The 22,381-nt window shown below is 42.2% G+C and overlaps 1 protein-coding gene across 2 annotated transcripts in view; it reads right to left on the bottom strand.

Moving 5' to 3' along the window:
* Window positions 1-22,381, bottom strand: part of BCHE (butyrylcholinesterase) — a 47,252-nt gene that overhangs the window by 5,499 nt on the left and 19,372 nt on the right. For both annotated transcript variants that reach the window (XM_042042319.1, XM_042042318.1), the window contains exons 2-3: window positions 18,299-19,820; window positions 1,441-1,607 (exon numbers count right to left, since the gene is read on the bottom strand). In XM_042042319.1, the coding sequence (XP_041898253.1) occupies window positions 1,441-1,607; window positions 18,299-19,815 (1,684 nt within the window). In that variant the 5' untranslated portion in view covers window positions 19,816-19,820. The remainder of the gene's footprint in view (window positions 1-1,440; window positions 1,608-18,298; window positions 19,821-22,381) is intronic.

The following is a 22,381-nucleotide window of genomic DNA, read 5'->3' as shown; positions in this document are numbered from 1 at the left end:
GCTCTCCTCCAAGACGTGTTGAACTCTGGTGCTCTGCTCCCTCCTGCTCCACATGGACTTAGTTAAGCTCAGCCCATTTGTAGGATCCACATTTTTCCCTAGGGTTTCCCAGCCAGGTTAAAGGAATATGTAAAAGAGTTCAGTTCTTCTGGCTCAGCACAAACTTGTCGGAATCTTTGAAACCTCCCTGAAATCCATCAGTAATTGGGAACGCTGTGATTTTAAAATCACAGAGTAGGCTTCATAAATTATTCATTTTACCTACTGATTTCGCGTCTCTTGATTTAATTGAAAAACATCTGTTGAATTGAGAGGGGATAAAAGTTGAGCCATAATACAGTCACAGACTCAAATGAGGAAGGAATAAATTATTTCAGAAGGAATCATCTGTGCACCATGACAGTTTACATACTTTTAATGCTTACGTGGTTTTTAAGACGAGCATTCAAACTCGAGTCTTAGAGAAAGATTTTGAATTACTAATTAACATCTTTAAAGTGTATCTCGTTTTTGAAATGAGAATTTCCCCCAGTCAATCTGCAGAATGTGATTCAGAGCTGCAAAACCACTTTATAAAATCAATTCCTTTTGAAATCCAAAGCACAGAGGCTTCATCTGTTCCTGGGCTTTGGGAAAACAGTGCCATCGGTCTTCCAAAAATTTGAGTCTTCTGTGTTCAACTGACCTTAAAGTTCCAAACAATTATACTTTTCTTGGCAGTGAATCTCATAAATCCATTGTATACATGGCACAAATCAGTTTGGTTTTCTATCAGCAAATCCTGCAGCCTCGGGGTTGTCAGCGGTGACACTCCAGAAATAAAACACAGGGCTCTCACGTGAGCTGGAAACCACAATCCCCTCTTGGCAGTGGCAGTGTACTTCATATCCTCGGGGGATTAGTTACATAAAATAGACTCCCATAAATAATAGATAATATAATCCAAATAAAACATCCCATAAGGTCCCACAGTTTGTACAGAACATCTAAAGCCTCCAGAATTCCCAGTGCAAGCGCTCCTTTAGCACTGCTCTCTCCAGCATCTGGGAACCCAGAGCCTGGTGGCACCAAGACTCTTGCAGGGGGTACCAAAGAACAGAGGTTTCAGCACTCAGTGTCTCACATTGTGGCTGCATCTGCATTTTGGGAGAGAGAAAATCCATATTGCAAAGTCCTGGCCCTGGGTGTGTGTCCAGGTTTTGTCCTGGTACAAAACAGGGTGGTGTCCCCACAGCCAGAAGCACAGGGCACGTTCTGGGGTCCACCCTCACCACCCCACAGACACTTTTCTCCAACACCAATTCAGTTTTGTCCAACTGAACATCTCAGTCACAAACAGGAACACAAAGATCTGAACTCAAGGATCACATTAATGTCCAGCAAATAATCCTTGCACAAAAAATTTATATTAAAGCATCTTATATTAAAGAGAATTGTTACCTGTCACTTCCACGACTTTGGGGAAGAAGTATTTCCAGAACCGGCACTGCTGAGCTCGTAATTTTGTCAGTACCTCAGAAGTGTTGGTGTTCAGTGTCAAATATTTTTGGTCAGTACTAGTGAAGACTGGCCATTTTATTCCATTAGTCAGAGTCCCATTTGGAGCTCTAAATGAGAAAAGAAACAATTCATTTAGAATGAGAAATCACCTCAGCACACAATAAAGCATGATTTGGGGTTATTTAACAGTTGTTCAGCCTAAATGTGTTAGTTTGGAATGACTGATGTATCCTTTCGTAACAGGGGAAAAACAGCAGATAAATTTCATTTACCCTCATTTGAAGAAAAAAGAAATCCCCTTTCAAGGTGTTCTGGTTTCATCAAAGGGAAAAACTTAATAAATAATCATATTCAATCAACTTTCTGAATCTGGAGGTTCTCACAGACGTTGTGAATTATTAGGGATGACTTAAGAACAAACCAGCCTGCCTGTCTGAGAGGTTGAGTGGGTTGTGTTTTAGTTTGAATGCTTCTGATCCCTTTAGATGGACAAATAGATTGGGATAAACAACAGGGATAATCATGCAAGTAAAGGTAGAAACAATGCCTAAACTTGGATAAGATCTGTATTGGGAGAGAGAACAATTATTCCTCATGACGAAGGAAGCGCCATCCTTGAGGCTTGTTGAGTCCTGTTAGTGGAGGGCCAGATGGGAACAGTCTGAAATCTTGTGGAAACTGGGAAGAGGTACAGAGTGCTTGACCCTTTATAAAACCAGCTCTGCATGGGAAATGAGCACAGCTGTTGGTACTACAAGAGTTGGGATAAATATTTATAATACAACAGAATTCATACGGCTCTAAGGACAGGCATCCAGATTTTCACCTCCAAAAATGTCAGTATCTGTATGAGGGGAAAAAATGGTTTAAATGTGTAGGAGAACAACAAAATGGGCAGCATCACATTAGGGAACAAACAAAACAGAATATGATTTACAGGAATAGAAGTAGATTTGTATTTCAGACAGTCAAAGATCACCATTAACTCAGAAGAGGTTAAGGATAGAAATGAAATACTTTATTTCAGTGCAAGCACAGGAGCCATTTTCTTTCCTAGAAGCTGATATCAAGGAATCTGGGATTTAAGGCAGAGCAACAGTAATTGATGATTCTTGGTGGGAGAAATTAACTCTGAGCTGAGTAAATTTGGTTCTCTCTACTTTTCACCAGGACACTTCCCAGAAGGCAGAAGGCAAAGAGGAGTCCAGGGAGTGGAGCCCATTTGGGTTCTGCTTCCCAAAAGTGGGAACAAGGCATGAGGTGTGGGTGGGAGCAGTCAGAGCACAAGATGCTGAAGCAATATCAATATCTCTCAGTTAATTCCGAATTAATCAAGTTTTCAGCCCATGTTTTTTCCATTGTGGGATCTTTGGCATTGGCTGCTGCAAGAACCAGCATTGCAATAAGAGCTTCAGGCTGTCATTTCCTGAACTGCACCCTTCCTCACGGATTTTTCTTGACTAATTCAGCTCTGATTAACCTATGGCACCTTTCTAAAGTGCACATTTATTTGTGGCTCCTGAGAATGATGACTTAAGCAGAGCTGACTTGCACTTGAGCTCAAGATCAGGACGCTAATGGTGCTGTCAGTATTCATTTAACAGCTTTTATGCTATGAAATAAATCATGACATCGCACATTATAATTTACAGGTGTGTGGGGGGATTACACAATGCCTCGATGGCTACAGATGTATTTTACTAAAAAATGATTGAAAGAACTGTCAGGTGAACACAGCACTTTGAAGCCCATGAACCTGCTGATTATGACAATCTCTGCATTTCTAGGAAGTTTACTGCTCAAAGAAATGCCCAGTAATTTCCTTCTTAGCTTCATTATTGAAAATTTCCCAGGTTAAAAAGCAGCTCCCGGTCGGAGCAAAAGGGAGATCACAGGAGTATAATTTGGAACAAGTTATGATTATAACCTTGTTGTTCCCTCACAATTACTGTTCGTTCTTTCTTGCTAATAACTTCATGATGAGAATTGCAGTGCCCAGAATAGGCTGTAAAATTCCCTGTTCTTTGCACCAAATTCAAAGTCAAATAATATTAGAATAGAACAGTGGAAGTATGGTGGGAATACCTTCAGCGAGCAGACAGGAATCCAATACCCTGCACAAACTTGTCTCTGCCCATTTAGGTTTGGATGGACAATCTTTGCTGACAGATTACAGAAACTTGTTTTTACCAAAAAAAAAACGAGTTCAGTTTGCATAGAAACCTCCATTCTATCATCTTTTATCAAGTCCTCAAACCTCTGCTCTTTCATCTCCTGGTACTGCTTAATCACCTCTGCTTCAGTAATTACAGTTTTGCCACTTCAGTGCTGTTGCTGGGGTCTGATGGTGTGTCCTGAAAGGCTTTGGGCTGCGCATCTTCAGTCCAGGCCTGAATTTTGTGGTTTTATCTTGTCAAATCACCTTTCTTGGACAAGCTTTATTCAGGGAAGACCTTAATTTTGTTTGAACAAAGTCATCAAATGATATGGCTTAGAAGGGACCTTGGAAGATCCAACTCCCTGCAATGAGCAGGGACATCTTCAAAGAGACCAGGAGTATGAGCTTCACTGAGTATCTTAGAAAGAACCTGGCTCCTTTTCTACCCCTTTTACTGTTTGCAGGAGCACCTCTTAAGGCAGTGAAGAAATACAATTCTTTGAATTGCTCCCAGAAAAGAAACGCAAGAGAGAAAAACAAAACAAAACAAAATAAACTCAAACCACCTGTGTTTAAACTTTGGTGTAAACAGAATTTGTCTCATTCCTTCAGCTACATTTTTTCTTTGCATATGCCCTGAAATTACAGGCTGGATTCTCTCTACTCTGGTAGTGGCACAGCAGCTCATTAATAGCAAATTATTTTGTTAAGATATGTCTTTAAGTGGAAGTTTCTTGATTGCACTTGTTGTTACTCAGATCAGGTTCTTTCCCTTATGGGTTTTTCCATCCACAATTGCCAATAACTTTTAGTTTTCAAGATTAATTTATAGCAAGTGTATGAGATTTGATATGGGTGTGAAGAGGGTTTTGGAAGAGATTATTCACCAATCATTTCTCTGTATTTAATATTCATCTTCAGCAACTTTAGAAAAAGTTAATTTCATTCAAATGGAAAATGCAACATGAACAGAGTTCTGTTAATCATAATAAACATACATACATTACCGTTCTCATTAATATGATCAATATAGCCTGAGATACAACACCAGCTCACTGCATTTTTATTAATATTCACACAGCATTACCTTTACAAATGCTTTATCATACACAAAAAAATGTCATTCATCATCTGACTGGTTTTGGTAAACATTTAGGATATAAAGTACCAGGAAAATATTCCCTTTATTTTTGTGAGTGAGCTCTGAACAGCAGAGTGAAGACTCAAAGAGTGAATTCCATCATTTAGCACATTCTTTTGTACTGTTCAGTTGTATTTTGAAGAAGGCCAGAATGGAAAATATTCTCTGCTAACTCTCCTGCAAACATTTTTAGGCTGCTTTAGGATTTACCTTTGTAAAACCACTGTCCCACACTCCAGCTTAGGCTGTCCCAAGCTTTCTCCACATTCCTATTTAGCTGCTCTCTTTGTGACTTTTGTTGTGTGTTTCTCCAGAGGACAAGAAAAACAATCCCACATCTCAGTGCCCACTAAGATGAATGAAAATTAATGATAATTCTGCTTCACCCTGTGCAGGAAGAACTGAAATCCAACGGAGACCTGTCCCTCCCAGTGTGACTGCACTGGCTTCACCCTGGTTGGACCTGCTGATGCTCGTTTCCAATTTGGCCCCTTTTCTCTTAAAAGCTGGTTTAAAGGCAGGGGAGAGGGAATGTGAACCCTTTTTATTGGCTTTTGGGATTCCTGGTGGCTGTTGGGCAGCACTGGCAATCAGCTGGTTCCCATGGGATGACGTTTTATGGAATCTTACCATGGGCTCTAGACAAACGGGAGGGGGAATGGCCTTGGAGGGAATGCAACAGCAAAAATAACCCCAACTCTTGCAGATTTCCTGCAGCTGCAGTGCAAAACCTCGGAGAATCACGGAACAGTCAGCTCAGCATCAAATAAGAAGCACAGTGTAGAAGTTTCACCCCAAGGGTAGCTCTGGGAGTAAAAGGGGTGGTTCTGCACACGTCTGAGGTTGGGTGATTTTAAGGTCTAAACCACACAGATGATATTTATTTCCCCCCACACACACACACACATTCTGGAAGAAAACATTTTGTTGTTTTCCCTCTTTCCCACTTGGCCAGGAGGACACTCCTAATTAGCAGGAATGCTGATGAGGAGCACCAGGCCCCCCTGTGCTGCCCCAGCCCCCCACCCTGGAGGGACGGGAAGTGTTTGTGGCATTAGTCAGGCCAACGCAGCCAGATGTCTCACATGATTTCTAAAGGCCAGGACGTGTGATATTTATACCTATGCTCATTTTCCCATTGCAGCACACTGGCTGCCAGGCTAATCTCAGTTTGGGGTGGTGGTGTGGTCCCCGGGGGGTGATTGGGTAGGGACAGCAGAAGGTTGTGTAAGGTGCTTGGATAGCACCACTGGGAGCTTAACAGACACTTCCCAGTCCAGTGCCATTAAAAAGAAAAGCAGATTTTACTGTTAACTCCTGGCTGAGTCTTCTCAAACCCTCAAACAATTTGGCTCAATCCCAGTTTTTCATACCAGGCCATTCGTTTCAGATGACTCGCTGCTAAGTAGGCACCAGAGAGGTCCATGAGTTTGAAAACCCTAAGTCCTTAACCTGAGGAGCAGCTCCAGCTCTTGGAACAAAGAAAATGAACCTGCTCTGGAAAGTTGCCTTAGAAAAGTTAGAAAGGGAAAGGATGAAGAAATATCTGTAACTGGTAAAAAAAAAAGGTAGCTATAAAATATCCCCTGAAGCTGTAACTAATGCACAAAATTTTCATTCAGAGACTGAAGCCCCTACCAATCAGAAATTCTCTGCATGAATGTGTAGATTGAATCTGATGCAATATCACCACCAATTGGGTCGCTGTTTCTGTGATTCAGTACAATGAACTTATCCTTAGATTTTTTTTTTTAATTCGGGCAGTTACCCAGGATGTTTTCCCAAATCAGCTACTCTTCTACCACCTACAGAAGTGGCTGGATGGGTAAAATCCTTACATTATGCCAAAATATTTTACACTAAATTGTAGACTCTGAGGCTGTTTGCTATGAGAAATTGCAAAAGCAAAAATGGGAGGGGCACTTTTCTGTCCATTATTCAAAATTTATGAGTTGACCTATCTGGAATAACAAGCAAGGGGAAGTTACATTCTTTATCCTCCTAGACTAATGGGACAGACAGCAGCTATCCAATCTATAGCTGAAATAAAAGAAATTATTATTATTATTATTATTATTATTAGCAGCCAAGCTTTAAAAACTATCACACTGAAAGATAACAGCTCAGGCAGGGGGATTGTCAGCATGTGGAATACTGGGTGATTGGAAAGCATCCATGATTTTCAGTTTCATGAACTTCCTTGGAGTTTTGCTCTTCCCAAAGTATCACTACCTGTAGTACTATGAAGAACTGGGGAACCTGGGAAAAAAAATCATATTTAAAATCATTTTATTTATTAGAATTTAATTATTGTGAGAAAATAGCAACCAGTTTCTGAAATTGTAAGTAATTAAACATTTATCATAGAATTGATTTAAATTCTCATGGAATTGAAATAAAAAATTTCTCATGTAATTCTCCTTAGTGAGGCACAAAAACCCTGATTTTGTGGCATTTGAGCCTTACTGAGATTCCCACATCAAGGAATAAAAGGGCTCCTCTGATGAGCACTACGAGTCTGAGGGATGTGCAGACTTGAATCCTTCAAACTCCCTTTTTAATCAGCTGGGTGGGGAAGTTCATTATGCCCTGCTGTGCTCAGTTCTCACTCCCAGATCACACACATGAGTCCATAATCCAGTGACTACAGAGTGTCCCTGAGCCAGAGCGAAGGGAAACTGCTTTGCAAGTTCTAGCCTGGGTAAATATTATTCCTTCTGCTGATCCCTGAAGAAAGCAGCAGGATCCAGCTGGCAAAGTCTTTAACCGACAGAAACTGGAGAAGAACCTTTGCAGCTAGGCTTTCTTACACCTTCACAGGCTAAATAAAGCTCAGGATGTTCCTTCCAGATTCCAGCCTGCTGACAGCAGCTGCCTGTTTAAATGCCTTAAACTATAAATTATCGTGGTATGTGCTATTATGACCAATATCAGTTTCAGGAAATGAAGCAACAAGTTGTTACTCCTTTTTTTGGGGGGTGTTATTCGTGTTATTTTGTGCTATTTGTTATGTTTTTTTGTCTTGTGTTGTGCTCCAAAGAGCCTCATGGAGCACCCATTGAGCTGAAACAATTCTTGCTCATGCAGGTCATGAATTCCTGCTATATATAAGGTAGGCCTCAAGACATGGGTCATAAATGATGGAGTATTTGAGACATTTAGATGCAGGAGGTTCTGCCTGAGCTGTTTGCTGTGCATTTAGGAGCTGGGTGCTTCCAACCCCTGGCTCCTGGATGGGAGCCTGCTCTGGTGTCAGGAGAAATAAAGAGCTTGAGCCAGAGCTAACGAGCCCTTCAACCCCTGCCTGCATTTCTGACCCCCTGGGCCATGCTGCACATGGGTCTCCTTCACTCAGAAATGTTCCAGCCAAGTTTGGGGCTGTTTCAGGAACCCCAAACTCCATGCAGAGCATGGATGAGACGGGATTTTATCATACGAGGTCTGGAACTGTCCCGCTGTTCTGTGTAAGGGCCACAGAGATGATTTCACACCTTCTCCAGGACTCAGGTCCTGGTGGTGAAATTCACATGTCATATTTACACCACTTTTAGATAGACATGAGAGAGGCAGCGCTGCACCTTAGTCCTTCTTCGTGCTGGAGGAACAGCTCTGCCTTTTTTTTTTCCAGTATTCCTGTAAAGCCTTTTGTAAGACCCTTTGGCCCTTTTGTGTGGTATCAATTTCCACTTTCAAGGGCCGCTTTTCAAAGCTGCTATTTCTTAACACTCCTGGCTGCAGCAAGAAATCAAATGGAACTCTAGTTTTATTCTTATCTTGTAGAGGTTGAAGAGGGATATTTGGAAATGGAAGAAGGTCCTGAACCCCACTGAGACCTTGGAGGAAGTACCTTCCATAGCAGGTAAGTAAAAGAAAAAGTAGGTAGGAAGGCACCTGGCACTTGCCCTTTTAGTCATTCTCTGAGGCTGTTTTATCTCCTCTGCAACCTCTCTTCCTCTTCATGACCTGGAAAAACACAAACCTACGCAATATCTGAACCAGAATTGCTCCCTGGAACAAACCAGGGCTTCATCAGAAACAACAAAGAGGGCGTGAAGAGAGAGAAAAATGTTTTTATAGCCATAAAGCCATTAATACCGGGTTTTAAATTCCCAGTGCCTTTGGTAAAATTTGTCAGCCCAGCTGGTTCTGAGAAAGACTAAATACTGTGCTCATGGATATTATTGCTTGTTCCCTTCCTTCCTTTCCTTCCCATTAATAAAGTTCATCCCAGGCCCTCAGAAATTGTTGGATAAATGTGTTCAATGCTTTTCTTATCGCTAGAGACTAAATTTGCAATTGAGAGTGTGTAGTTGATACTAAACCAGGATATGATAGTTCAAATTTGTTTTCAATAGAAATTGCCCTAATCATGATTTATTTTCAGGACGGATGCTCCACAGAGCCCTGCACCAACCAAAATCCTCTGGATTCGTTGTGTCCTGATGGATTTCATCACAGTGGCATTTTTCTTTATATTTTCTACTACTGCTGTATTTCTGTGAGTGGGAGGAAGTGCATGAGTCACAAACTTTCACGACCATGTAATCTAGGCCAAATTGAGCAGTCCTAAAAATGAAACTATTGGGTAGCTGTCAGCAGGGCGAATTTGTGTTACTGCTTCATCAGAAACAGAAGCACTGCAGCTTCATGCTGGGAAATGTAGACAAGAAGACAGAGTGCTCTCTACACCCCAAAAACTGTTTTAAAATATTAATAATATCAATATTAATATTAATGAAAAATAATAATGATAATCTAATATTTTCTTATGGCATAAATTCATTGTAGGCCTGACATTTATGGGTGGAAGTTAGATGTGACACTTCCTTTGGTAAACAAATTCAAATTATGTCCCATTCTTGTAACATCTTCTGTTTTGAACTGCAGCAAGAGGGAGACCTCCAAATACCAACACATGGACCAGGAGCCATGGAAGGGGTGCTCTTAACTAGAAACAATATGAAAAGACAGAAGGAACCTGTTTAAAGTTCTTCACTTTCAAAATTGAGGGGGGTTTTGTGGAAATTATGGTATGCAGATTACTTTGTAACTAGGAAAAAAACAGCTGTTAAACCTCTGACCATTTCCAGTTGTACAGAAAATTCACTTGGAGGTTTCACCATGAATAAGATGCATGAGAGGCAGATATTTAAGACTTCATTAAAACAAAAAACTTTGCTAGAATTAAAAAATCACAGTATTTGAACAGCTGTTCCAGCAGGAAAAGGATCTGTCAGGTGTAAATTACAGGTAACGCTCTTCAGGGTTTGTATGTTACGAAGAAGTTCTCTTATGTTCCTGCAAGGAAAGGTAGAGGACACAGATGGTGGCCAGAGGTGTCCGGGAAAGCAGAGAATGGCAGCTTTTAATTTTATGTTCTTATAGAATTGTGCAACATCCCCAACTGTGAGCACAAAATGCCCAATTTCTACCAACACAGCTTCAGATTTCTGGGGACAGACTCTCCCAAATCCCAGCACCGGATTTCTGACTACATTTCCCCACCACTGCCTTCCCCTGCAGCTGATTGAAAACAGAATTAAACACCATATTGAGCTCCCTTAAAAAACGTGGTGTTAGGTAACCTCTGCTGCTCCTCATTTCCTCTCCTCTCCCCTTTGCCACTTCCCTGGAACAGCCAATCTCTGGCGCTGGGGAGTAAATTAAAATGTGCACTGAAAGGTTTCCATTCCTCCCGTGAAACTTCTCAGCATCACCTCAGATTAGTGTTCCAGAACCACCAGGAAAAATGGGGTTTGCAGACCTTTCAAACTTCCATTTCTGCCTTCTGATGGTGGAACAAGGGCTAAGCTGCAGGAAAGCAGCACGGAAGAAGAGTGGCCCTCCAAAAGGGGATTAACTGTGGGTGAACGTTAATTAGAATTTCACAGTGCCTTTTGAAGCCATGTGTTTACGTGCCTGTAAAATACTCTCTGGTATTTTAGTGTCTGGCTTTGTATGTGAATCTGCCTTAGACTTACCCCATAAGTTCATGTGGGCCCTTCCTTCGTCTCTCTGTTCACAGACTTGTTCTCCCCCCAAAATGGTTTGAAAGTCTTTCAGCCATTTTCTGCTTTCATATTTCAATCTCTTTTTTGTTCTGTCTTCTTTGTGCATTTCTTGGTCGCCTGATGTCTTGCAGCAGTTGCATTTCCCTCTCTCGCTTTTCCATTTTCCTTACTTCCCTTCAAACACTAAATTATCTCCACCCAGGTTTGTTACTCTCACTCCCAAATTTGAGGTGGCAATGACACCATGGTTTTATTTCACTCTTGAAACACTTGTTTCTCTTCATCCCTCTCCTTTGCCCGGAATGTGTCTGTGCAGACTCCGCCAGGCCCTTGGGACAGCAGGGAACGCTGTCCATCCAGTGCAGGCTGTTCAACCTTTCTCAGTTATGAGGCCTTATCCAAGATTTGGATCCATAGAATCACTGAATCAGTTAGGTTGGAAAGGACCTCCCAGGATGTCTAAGTCCAACTGTGACCCAGCACTGCCAAGGCCACCACTGTGCCATGTCCCCAAGTGCCACATCCACACGGATTTTCAATCCCTCAAGGGACAGGGATTCCACCATGGTCCTGGGCAGGTTTCACCAGGACAGAACAGTCCTTTCCATGAGGAATTTTTCCTAACATCCAACTTAAACCTCCCTTGGTGCAACTTGAGGCCGTTCCCTCTCCTCCTGTCCCTGTTCCCTGCGAGCAGAGCCCGACCCCCCCGGCTGCCCCCTCCTGTCAGGGACTTGTGCAGAGCCACAAGGTCCCCCCTGAGCCTCCTTTGCTCCAGCCTGAGCCCCTTTCCAGCTCCCTCAGCCTCTCCTGGGGCTCCAGCCCCTTCCCAGCTTCATTTCTTTCTCCAAACACCCTCCAGCCCCCCAGATCTCCCTCTCTTCCAGGGCTCAGGAGCTCACCTTGCTCAGCCCCAGGCCTGTGAATCACCACTGATGGTTTTGATCCTGCAGCCTTTGACAATTGAATTTGGGCTTACCCTGCTCCATAAAGCATTGTCGCTGTTCTTTTCCAGGCAAACCTCTGCATTTTAGCTCTAGGTTTAATTTTATTCTCACTCAATGACTCCTACAATATTTGGACAATATTTCCTTAATAGATGTTCTCATCTCCTGTTTGAAAATAATGGTTTGACTCATCTGTTGGAGGGAGGAAAATCCGCGTGGACAGAATTGCGTTTGCTGCACATATGGAAAGGAACAAGACAGCTTCTTGTAATTTGCAATATTTGTAATAAAATTAAACCAGTCTCAACAATTTGTATCCCAGACTTATTTTCAAAAGACATCTGAATCAAATACTCCTGTTTTCAGTTTTGAAATTCAATGACAGCTTGTCAGCTTGCAAGCCAGAGAGAGAGAGAGTTGCCTGCCAAGGTGAGTCTCTGGTTACTGATATTTTCCATGATCCACTGTTTCCTAACAGTTTGCTAAAAAGGTGTTTCCATTACCGTTTCTGAATATAACAATGGATGTAAACTCTGGTAAAGATGATGAGTCACTTTTAAGAACTCAAAACTGAAGGTGGAACAATAGGAGGAAATTTTCTTAAAAATTAAACTTTTTTTTTTCCCCCTTTTTGTTCAAGTCTATAATATCTGCAATTTTTTTTCATGGCTCAGAAATTACTCACAAGAAAGACAGCAAATGTGAGAATAAATGTGTCCTTTTGAGTCGAAATGAAAGCTTTGATTTTCCCTAACGTGGGAAAGAAAGACTTTCCATACACATTTTTGTAATTTTGGGAACCTCTCTCTTGCTTTGTTCATATTCCTTTTTTTTTTTTTTTTTAAATCCAGAAATCTTTTCTTCTGGTTTCTTGATGTGGTCAGGAAAAATCACTTGTTAAGATGAAAAATTCATTTTTCTGGATGAGTGTGAGATCTCAGGAGCGGCAGCCTCAGGGAAAGGCTCCTCTTGGTCCCCCCGAGCTGTGGCTTTGCAATGTTTGAAGACCCTGTGAGGATCAGAATGCCTGCAACCCAAAAACTTTCCTCTATCCCTGTGAACACGAGCGAATCTCTGGCAGAAATACAGCCCACAGTAAATTTCTTCCCTTGAAATGGCTCAGTGGGACATAAAACTTCCAACTTCCTGAAGTATAGGGAAATTAAAAGTGCTTGGAGTTTTTTATTTTTATTTTTTCCCAGTATATTCAGTCCTTCCCACAGCCAGAGTATATAGGTCCCCAGTTCAAGTGCTGCCTGGACTCTATATGAGGCTGTTGGTTTTGTTCTCACTGCTCTGAAACTGCTCTCTATAAACAGGGTGGGAGAAGTTGGTAACAAAAGCACTGAAATTTATTATGTGCCTACCAGTGGAACATCAGGGAAAGGCAATAATAACCAGACAAAGTGCTTCAAAGCTTTAGTGGGACAATCAAAGCCTCACAAATTCCCCTAAAACATAGGAGGAAATATTTCAAAGGCTTCACTTTATAGAAAAAGCTGCAAAGATTTGTTTCAGCAGTTGTAAAACTGGCAGGGAGACAAGTTTTGCCCGTTTCCTTTTATCCGAAACATTTTTCACAAAGCCTTAAAAAATATTATCTTTGTGAGCTCCGTTATAGTCTTGCTTGAGTTTTCAGCTCATCTGATTTGTCTGGCTCTTGTCACTTTGCATCTCTCATGACTAAAGAGTTACCAAATCAAATGGATAAAGGAACAGAAAAGGCATCCATAGGTTTGGGATGTCCTCCAGTTTTTCAGGATAAATAAAATTTCCTCTTCCCAGAGCTGGCAGAGCATCCTGCTGCTTGGGATTGGTAGGACCTGGTAGTGTCCCCTGCCTGCTTTCAAAAGCTTTCTGAAGAATAACAAAAGCACGGCAGAAAAATGAACTTTAAAAATGTTTAAAAAGAGAAATTTAAATTCTTTCACCGTGGGTGTAGCTTAAAATCAAGTGTGCTGGAAAGAATTCAGGAGAAGGCCACTGAAAATTAACAGTGTTGTTAAAATAAAGGTTATTTCCACACAAACAGAATCATACTGGGCCTGATCCATCACTTTTCATATGACACCACACTATGGTTTCCTGCTGGATCCAATCTGCCCAATCCAATTTGTCTAACTGTGATGATATCTGGTGTTCTAGCAAATGATTTTGAGGCTATGAATTGATATTCAACTGCCAATACTCTTAAATGCAGGAACAAGCTGAGGAGACCCCAGGTCAAGGTGAAGGGAGGAATTTAACCTCAAAGTGTAAACGAAGAACTTCGATTTTGGAATCTGTTCTTTCTTGTAACCCAAATATTTCCTTAGCCTTGATTTATTCAGACAGCAGGAGTAATAAGTCTCTTTCTTCTCTTGCTGATAAAGAGGCATTTTTCAGGGTATGATGAAAATGTTGCTCTTTCAAGGCTCAAATTTATGAAAAATAGGTTTTATGAAATACCTTAATAGCACTAGGAATGGCTGGGATACTTGGTCAGACTTATTTGATACCCAAACTCAGTCATGAAAAAGACTTTTTAAGCAGGATCTTCACAGATCCACATGTGTAAATACATGGCAGATTCCTGAAAATGACACTATTCCTTGGGATCCAGAAGAGAAAGATTGGAGTCCAGCACCAGCTCCAAGGCTCACAGGAGAAATATCTGTTCCTGTCTCCTGCTGAATCCTCTACATCTCCATTCCCTGCTTAAATTCAAAGATAGAAATTCTTTGTGCCTGTAATTTTTCAGGAAAAATGGTCAGTAATCACTGATGGTTATTCTTAGCCAGGATGTGAAATAGGAACTACCCAGAGATCTGGAAAATTGCATCCAGTACTGCTGGGGATGGTGGTGGACTGGGAAACCCCTGGGCTGGCTAACAGTGTCCTTTTAGTTACAGAGAAATGCAGAAATGGAGGATTTCACCCTCTTGGGATGCTTTGAAGGAGTCACTTTCTGTCCCTAGCATTTTTTCTTTTGTCCTTACACGACATTTGGGATTTCTCACAAGTTTTCTTGCTTTGACCCTTCTGATTCTCTCTCCCACCCCACAGAGGGTGGAGAGGGCAGCAGTTTTGTGGGGTTTAGCTTCTGGCTGGGGTTAAACCATGACAGAAACAGAAAATGCTCCTAAATGCACATTTTAAACTTTCCCTATCAGCATTTTTATTCCTCACATGAGAATAAAACCCAGAGATCACTAAGGTCAAAGTCTGGGCTTGAAGACCCCTCATGAGAAGCAGCTCTGGCAACTTTCAGTCCCTCCCAGCCAGAAAACACCAGGAAAAACATGATTTCTTCCAGTTTTGTTGACTCTCCTTCATCTCCTTTCCTCTGCAGGCTGCTCTCCCCTCCCTTGTGCTTTTGTACTCCAGCACATTAGAATATTAGGTCAAACACCCTCACTAAAAAATGTGCTGTTCAATACTCCTCATTTTTGCTTGATTTTCTCTTCCTCTGCTGGAGACACCAGTGGTAATTTTCCCCTCAGAGGTTTGCCCTTTGATCATGCCAGAATTTCCTATAAACATTATGTCAAAACAGGGCTTCCCCAGTTCCTTATAAATGTTTGCTGTGCTCAAATGTGCCAGGAAAAAAAGGATGGCCTATTAATCTTGGAATTATCAGGAATTATTATGACTTCCCCACTCCTTGCACACTCTGAATAGAGGGATACAGAGCTTTAGGGGTCCGTGTTCTGGATAATGAGTAAAGGGTCACACCGAGGGTTAATCCTGACCAGATCTTTTACTAATACACAAATTGCAGGACTGTACTGTTTTTCCCAATAGTGATGGTTTGGATCCTCGTGGTGGAAGGAGAGGGAGGGATTATTTGCTGTTTGCTGTGGAAACCACTTGCAATTCAATCTGTGGGGTAATCTAATTATAGTGTGAATGATGATCAGAGTAGGTGACAGGACTGTCTTCCACAAACTTAAAGCTGAATGTACCTTATGTTGTCTAATTTTAGGAGCTGCAGTGACAGGAACAGTGTTTTGCAGAGCAGGTTATTGAGATTTATCTAAATATATACATAAAAGTTATATACATGAAAATTAAATCTATACACAATCCAGTGGAAACCAGTAGTTCAAAGAAATGTAAATATCACCCTGCAAAATCAGATGTAGACCTGAATTTCTCTTTTTCCACTAAGAAATAATTCTATTTAATGGCAGGATGTGCTGTGTCTGGTGGAAGATCCTGGCTGCAAGCTCCTGCAGGGCAGGATGGGAAGCTGCAGGATGGGATAAGGAACTTCCACTCAGTTTGCTCTCCACCAAGGCCCTAATGACACCAGTGCCAAAGGAATGGTGTCACTGCACATCTTCACAATGCAGGAAGTGTTCCCAAGCCTTTCCCAGCCTCAGACTTGATCTTGGGAATCTATCAGATGCATTTTTGGCATTGATAGATCAACCTCACAGCTCAGTTCCAGAGTGTGCACCATGGAAAGCTTTGCTCTGCATCACAGCCTTCCCTGCCAAACTCACATGGAGGTGTGTGCTCAGGCTCTGAGCAGAGAGGGAGGCAGGAAGAGCTCGTGGATTACATTTTAGATTAAATTTTACCATAATTATACCTGGATTAAAGCATTAGTCAGTGATGAGTAAAGCTATTGGTACAGCTACTTTCTGAGTTTTAATATGCTCATCTCTTCCGGTAAGAGAAATATTACAAGCTCCAGAACATACAGGGGACAGGAGTTGTTAAGGTAATTAATCCTCCTGCAAATCAATCAATTAATCAATCAATCAAACCTACTGGTAAGTAAATCTGTTAAAAAAGGGATGCACATAAAAATAAACTGTGAGTTCACTGTGGAGGGTGAGGTGAAGGGACAACACAGGGCTGGGGGTTGGCAGCCACCAAGTTTGGGGTGTCCTGGAGCTGGAGAGAACCCACGCAGCAGAGGAACATGGATTTGGGGTGGATGGTGGAGCCCTTGGCACCTGGCAGCTCCCTGGATAACACCACAAAGCACGAACAGCACTTTCCTTGGATGGACAAACAGAGAATATCAGCTTGAACAGGAAGGGAGAGATGACACCTGGAATTACAACTCCGTGGGGATGACAGTGTTTAATTCCAGCAGGGAAAGTTCCAACAAGGTGTGGATGAATCACAGGTTTAAAGGTGGAGAGTTGTTACTTGAGAAACAACATGTTAGTGAGAGTCTCAAGGGTATGACCTGGCTTGTTTAATGAACAATTAAAAAAAAAAAAAAGAAAAAGGAACCAAAAGTCATAAAATAAATCTTACACATTGTCAAACAAAATATAATGCCTGGAAAATGTAGTACAATAGGCAAATTCAGTCTAGAAACAGCGCTTTTATAATTGTAACCATTTTAAGTGGAATTAAGATTTAAACAACCTAACCATGTTTGTTCTGGAATTTTAATCAATGGAAACATTTTCAATCAGTGGAAACATTTCAGTCCTACCTGTGTTTTGTGTTATGTACGAGGTTAGGTGGACTGAATGAGCACAGTGGTCTCCTCTGGTTTCTAATCTATTAAAAAAATTAATTAGATCCTGTTCCAATGTTGATTTCAGCCTTTACAAATCTATATATCCTTGACAACTCAAAGAAAGGGTCCACCTTAGGAAGAGAATTAATACAGGATTTTAACATTTCAGGTAAAGAAATGTTTTTAGAGTGTGAATTAAGCATTTGGTTGTGTGTTCTCAGAGGCACAGACTTTTGTATATATAATTTTCTCAGGAAAGACCACAAACCAAACTTCTGGATAAAGATACCTCCCCTTCCCACCAGGCTTGGGACTAACCCTACAGGACTGGGGTGGGGGCTGGTTTTGTTACTGCTCTGAAACGTTTTCATTTCAAACTGAGCATCACATGGAGAGCCCCCAGCCCTGCTGAGAGGAGCAAGGGCTGCCTCACTTCTCCTGGACTCCAGCTGGAGAGGGGATTTAACCCATTCCAAACACCCACACGAAATATTCTTATTTGCTCCTTGTGCAGGCTGGGCCATATTTCACTTCAAGATGAGTGACCTGGAACTGGAGAGTGATTTGTCACGGGCTTGCACTCACAGCACGCAGGGGAGGAGAGGCTTTCTGAAATCCCAATCTCTTCATCATGTGAACATAACACACCTCCCTGTTAAACACCTGAATGTTCTGAGCAAATTACATCCTCAAGGGAATTGGGCTTTTTGTCACTACTTGTACTGCTGGAAGCATTTTCTAGCATTTGAAATATTTTGTTTCTAACACTTGAAGCCATTACCTGTCTTTGCAACAACCGCTGCCACGGCAAAGAAATGTTTTGCATTTGCTTTTATGGGTGGATAAACATTGTTTCCTTAAGTTTGTCCAATACAGGCAGCAACACATCCACAGTTTATTTTATTATAACAGTGCTTTTGTCAGAACTAAAATAGGAATTCTGGATAACTGAACAATTAATCTGCTCCCATCGTTCCAGTCAGGCTCCAAAGCAGCACTGAAACCATTAAGCTTTTTCCCCTGGTGAAACAACAAACATCGGACCAACCAAACAAACTTCCAGAGTAAACTTACCCAGTTTTGGCAAAAGTTGCCCAGTATCTCATCATGGAGCGGCTCAGGAGCTCCTCAGCCCTGGTGTAATTCACTCTCCTCTCCAGGGGCAGCCCGAACACAAACTCAATCTCGTAGCCATGCATGACCCCCATCCACTCTGGCCAGGGCAGCTTGGAGGAGCGATGCTCAAAGAAATAAAAGAACACATGGTGCCCCAGCTGGGCGAAGCTGGTGGTGAATTCCATCACGGGACAGATGATGTTGTAGTCCCCGATCACGTCATCGATGGCATCCCTGTAGTGCTCCGGCTTTTCCACGTTTTCCCAGTCCGTGTAGTGAAAGATGATCGATTCTATCGCAAGTTTGCTCACTCCTGGGAAGGTCAGATTTAAAGCTGCTTCAAACTGGGTTTTGTTGATCAAGCCATCGCTATCCTTGTCGAGGCCAGGGACTCCGTATGCCAGAAATGATGACCCTTCATCTTTATTAACACCCACCAAGATCTGGGTCTGTTTGAAAAGACCATTCTTGATCAACACTTCTGGCATGTCCACCAGAAAATCCCCATCCACGCTTGGGCAGAAATATACTTGTAAAAGAGAGCCATATGGAACCACAAAAATTTCATTTTCCAGTATTTCCTTCGGGTCCTTGTCTTGGAGGCAGAGGATGAGCTCGGACTCGTTGCTAGTGGGACACTGGAGCTGTTTGGCCAAAGCCACTGTTCTGTTCCTGGCCTCAGAAGCTGTGACTGCAGCCCAGGGGGCGTTTGCAGACCCACTCTGCAGGATAGCCCTGGTGAATAAAGGGTGGCTTTTCGGAGAGAGGAGGTGATAGGTGACAGAGGCCGAGCCAGCGCTCTCTCCAAACAGAGTCACGCTTTTGGGATTGCCTCCAAAGGCTGCTATATTCCCCTGGACCCACTGAAGTGCCAACCTTTGATCAAATAAACCTGCATTTCCAGGAGCTTTCTGGTTCCCTGGCAAGGACAGAAATCCCAAAGCACCAGTCCTGTAGTTCATGGAAACCACGACCACTCTTTCCACCCTGGCCAGAAACTTCCCATCGTAGACAGGCAGGGAAGTGGACCCAGACTCAAAGCCACCACCATAAATCCACACCATGACAGTGGCGTTCTTGGGCTTGGGAGAAGGAATCCATACATTCAGGTATAAGCAGTCCTCACTCAGGTTGGTTTTTGGGTTCCACATCTCTGACCCAGCAAACCCTGGGTAAGTTGTGTCTATGGGCTGGTAACAGGAGTTTGTGTGCTTGGTGGCATCCCAAACATCTGCCCACTTCTCCCGAGGTTCTGGCTTTTGGAATCGCAGCCTCCCGATGGGGGGCTGTCCATAAGGGATCCCAAGGAAAGCTGTCACAGTTCCCCCCAGCACCTGCAGGCTGGTACCTCTGACTTTGCCCTTCTTGGTTGCAATGATGCTCTCCTCAGGTGCCACCTTCCTGACGAACACAGACAGGAGAAGAAACCCCATCAGAAATCTGGTAGAGAGACTTAAACCATTTGTCCAAATCATGATGCCTGAAAAACAGGACAAAAAATAAATTCAGAATTAGTGTTGCAATATATCAGTATCACAATGGTGTGTTAAATAAGGGCATGGCTCATCCCAGGGGCGGTGAAAATGAGAAGGTGCTGCTGCACACGGCACAGAAGGCTTTAACTGTAAGTTCTTGTTGGTTATTTGTGTTGCAAAGACTCTGTCCATTTGTTTAGTATTTGGCCAGTACTTCAGAAAAATTTTCTTGCTAAAAACTACAGAACTGAGGAAGACAAACCAGGAGAGATGAAGTCATACAAGCAGGCTCTGACCATTGCAGATGATCTACCCACCAACCAAAACCTACAGGAATAATTTCTTCTAAGACCTTGTTTTTCTAGAGCACCTTAACCAAGCTTACAACCATCAGAGTCACATGAAGCACGAATGTCATATTTGGAATGAATACTAAAATGCTAAAATATCAAGGATTTTTGAATATATGACAATGGTGCCTAATAATTTGGGTATGATTTGCTCTTTCCTTCCTGAGAACTTTTCCAAATGCTAATCAGTATTACCTTAAAGCTAAGGCTATAAACGTTGATTATACATCAAATTTAAGCACACTAATAATCTTGTTTACCCCACCTTTCCAAATAACACCTCAGCACCATCCCCTTGAATCTAAAAATTCAGGAAAATCCTATGTGCATAAATCCATTTCTGTGGTTTACATATGTGAAAATGCTCAACAAAGCTCCTTTCTATTTTTTTTTTTGCTTGTTGCCCTGTCACATATCGCGTGCTCTGTCCTGTCCCTTTAAACAGGCCACTCTTTGTTAATGAGGAGCACTCATGTCCTTAAAAGGAACGAGGATAATTTCTCTGGAAAATACAGCTGTGGCCTAATTTGAGCTGCTCCTGCTTGTTTGCCTGTTCTTGGGAAGAAAATGCAGTGGAGGGGGGAACTGGAAGGTTTTGTGCAAAGGGGTTCCTAGCTTTGAGACAGCATCAAAGGAGCAGGGAGGAATCCTCAGGAACAACATTCTTAGCATTCATCTAGACAGAAAATAGATAAATTTTAGAAAACATAAACGCTTACGCTCTGGTTGTTTTGTTAAAGTAAAATAGATGAGGCGGTGAATGAGGGCAATAGACTTGAGAGTTGGTCTCACACTCCACCCCGTCTTCAGCTTGACTGACAGAAACCTGCAATTGCCCCCCTTTTTTGTTAAATATTAGAGATGTGAGTTGTCAGCTCATGGGGTCCAGCAGCTCCCAAGGAGTTTGGGTCAGCACAGGCAGGAGGCTCACTCACAGCATTCAGTGGCTTTTGTCTCTCCCTCCCTATGTGCCAGGCATAGAAAAATGGAATATCCTGAGTTGGATGGGATCCACAGGGATCATCCAGTCCAAGCCCTGGCCCTGCACAGACACCCCAACAACCCCACCCTGTGCATCCCTGGGAGCGGTGCCCAAACGCTCCTGCAGCTCTGGCAGCCTCGGGGCCGGGACCATTCCCTGGGGAGCCTGGGCAGTGCCCAGCACCCTCTGGGGGAAGAACCTTTTCTGGTACTCAACCCAAATCTCCCCGGAGGCCAAAACAAGAGCCTGTACTTGCAGTTACCTCAGTTTGCTAAAACACTGAAGCCTAAATCCCACTGTCTTTGAGAGAATTGGCCATAACTCACCCAGTTTGCTGAATATTTCCAGCCTGCTAAACCAACACAGACTTGGGATTATTTTTTTAACTCAGAACGTTTCATTGTAAAACTTTCTCGAGAAGATTTAAGAGCAGCCATGGAAGCAGAGGTGAGAAGAGTAATTTGCTTTGCTCTGTAAATCTGCACTTAAAAATTCATTAGTGTTGAACATCCCAGGGCTTCTCTCAGCCCCTCTGCAAAACCAAACCCAAAATCCTGAACAGCCACCTGAGCTGGGAGGATGATAATGGAGGTGGGATGGAGGAGGGATCCAGCTGGGTTTTGGAGCAGCCAGTACCATGAGATGGGAGAAGTAATTTCTCTAAGTCTGTTGTTGTGACACTGTTACTTCACTGAATTTGTGAAGAAAGATCATGACCAAACCACAACAAGCTGGAAATAATAAGATATTTCAAATATTGTCATTATGAAGAGAAAATGGAGCTAAGAAATGCAAGAGACTTTAAAGTTCTTCAAGATTAATCCATCTAAATGGTAATTAAAATTAATTCTCCCCCTGGTCTTTCCTGTTAATTAAAAAGGGATGGGAGGAAAACAATGTAACATTGCAAAACATAGAGGCAGAAGTTTTAGAAAATAAATTAGTGAGAAAAGAATAAAAAAAAATTCAGTTCTGTACCGTTTAAATTAGCTCTGGCATTTCAAAGAAAAAGTTGGATCAAGCTTGAAAAACACAGAAGTTTTATGCTGCTGAATGAGAGGACTCATCTACTCTCAGGTCACTCTGCTAATATTAAAAAAAGTAGCAAGTGACAGGGGATTATTATTACACCTTGAATGCCTGGCAAATATTACATTTAATAAGGATTTTAATGCTGCTTTAAACCAAACTCAGCAATGTGAAGCACAGCGAGCAAAACAAACATTACCTGATT

Source organism: Corvus kubaryi, unplaced genomic scaffold (genome assembly GCF_017639235.1).
Source record: "Corvus kubaryi isolate FWS band 111438036 unplaced genomic scaffold, C.kubaryi_AGA036_p1.0 37397, whole genome shotgun sequence".
NCBI lineage: Eukaryota > Metazoa > Chordata > Aves > Passeriformes > Corvidae > Corvus > Corvus kubaryi.
This window is presented reverse-complemented; position numbering and strand designations above follow the sequence as displayed.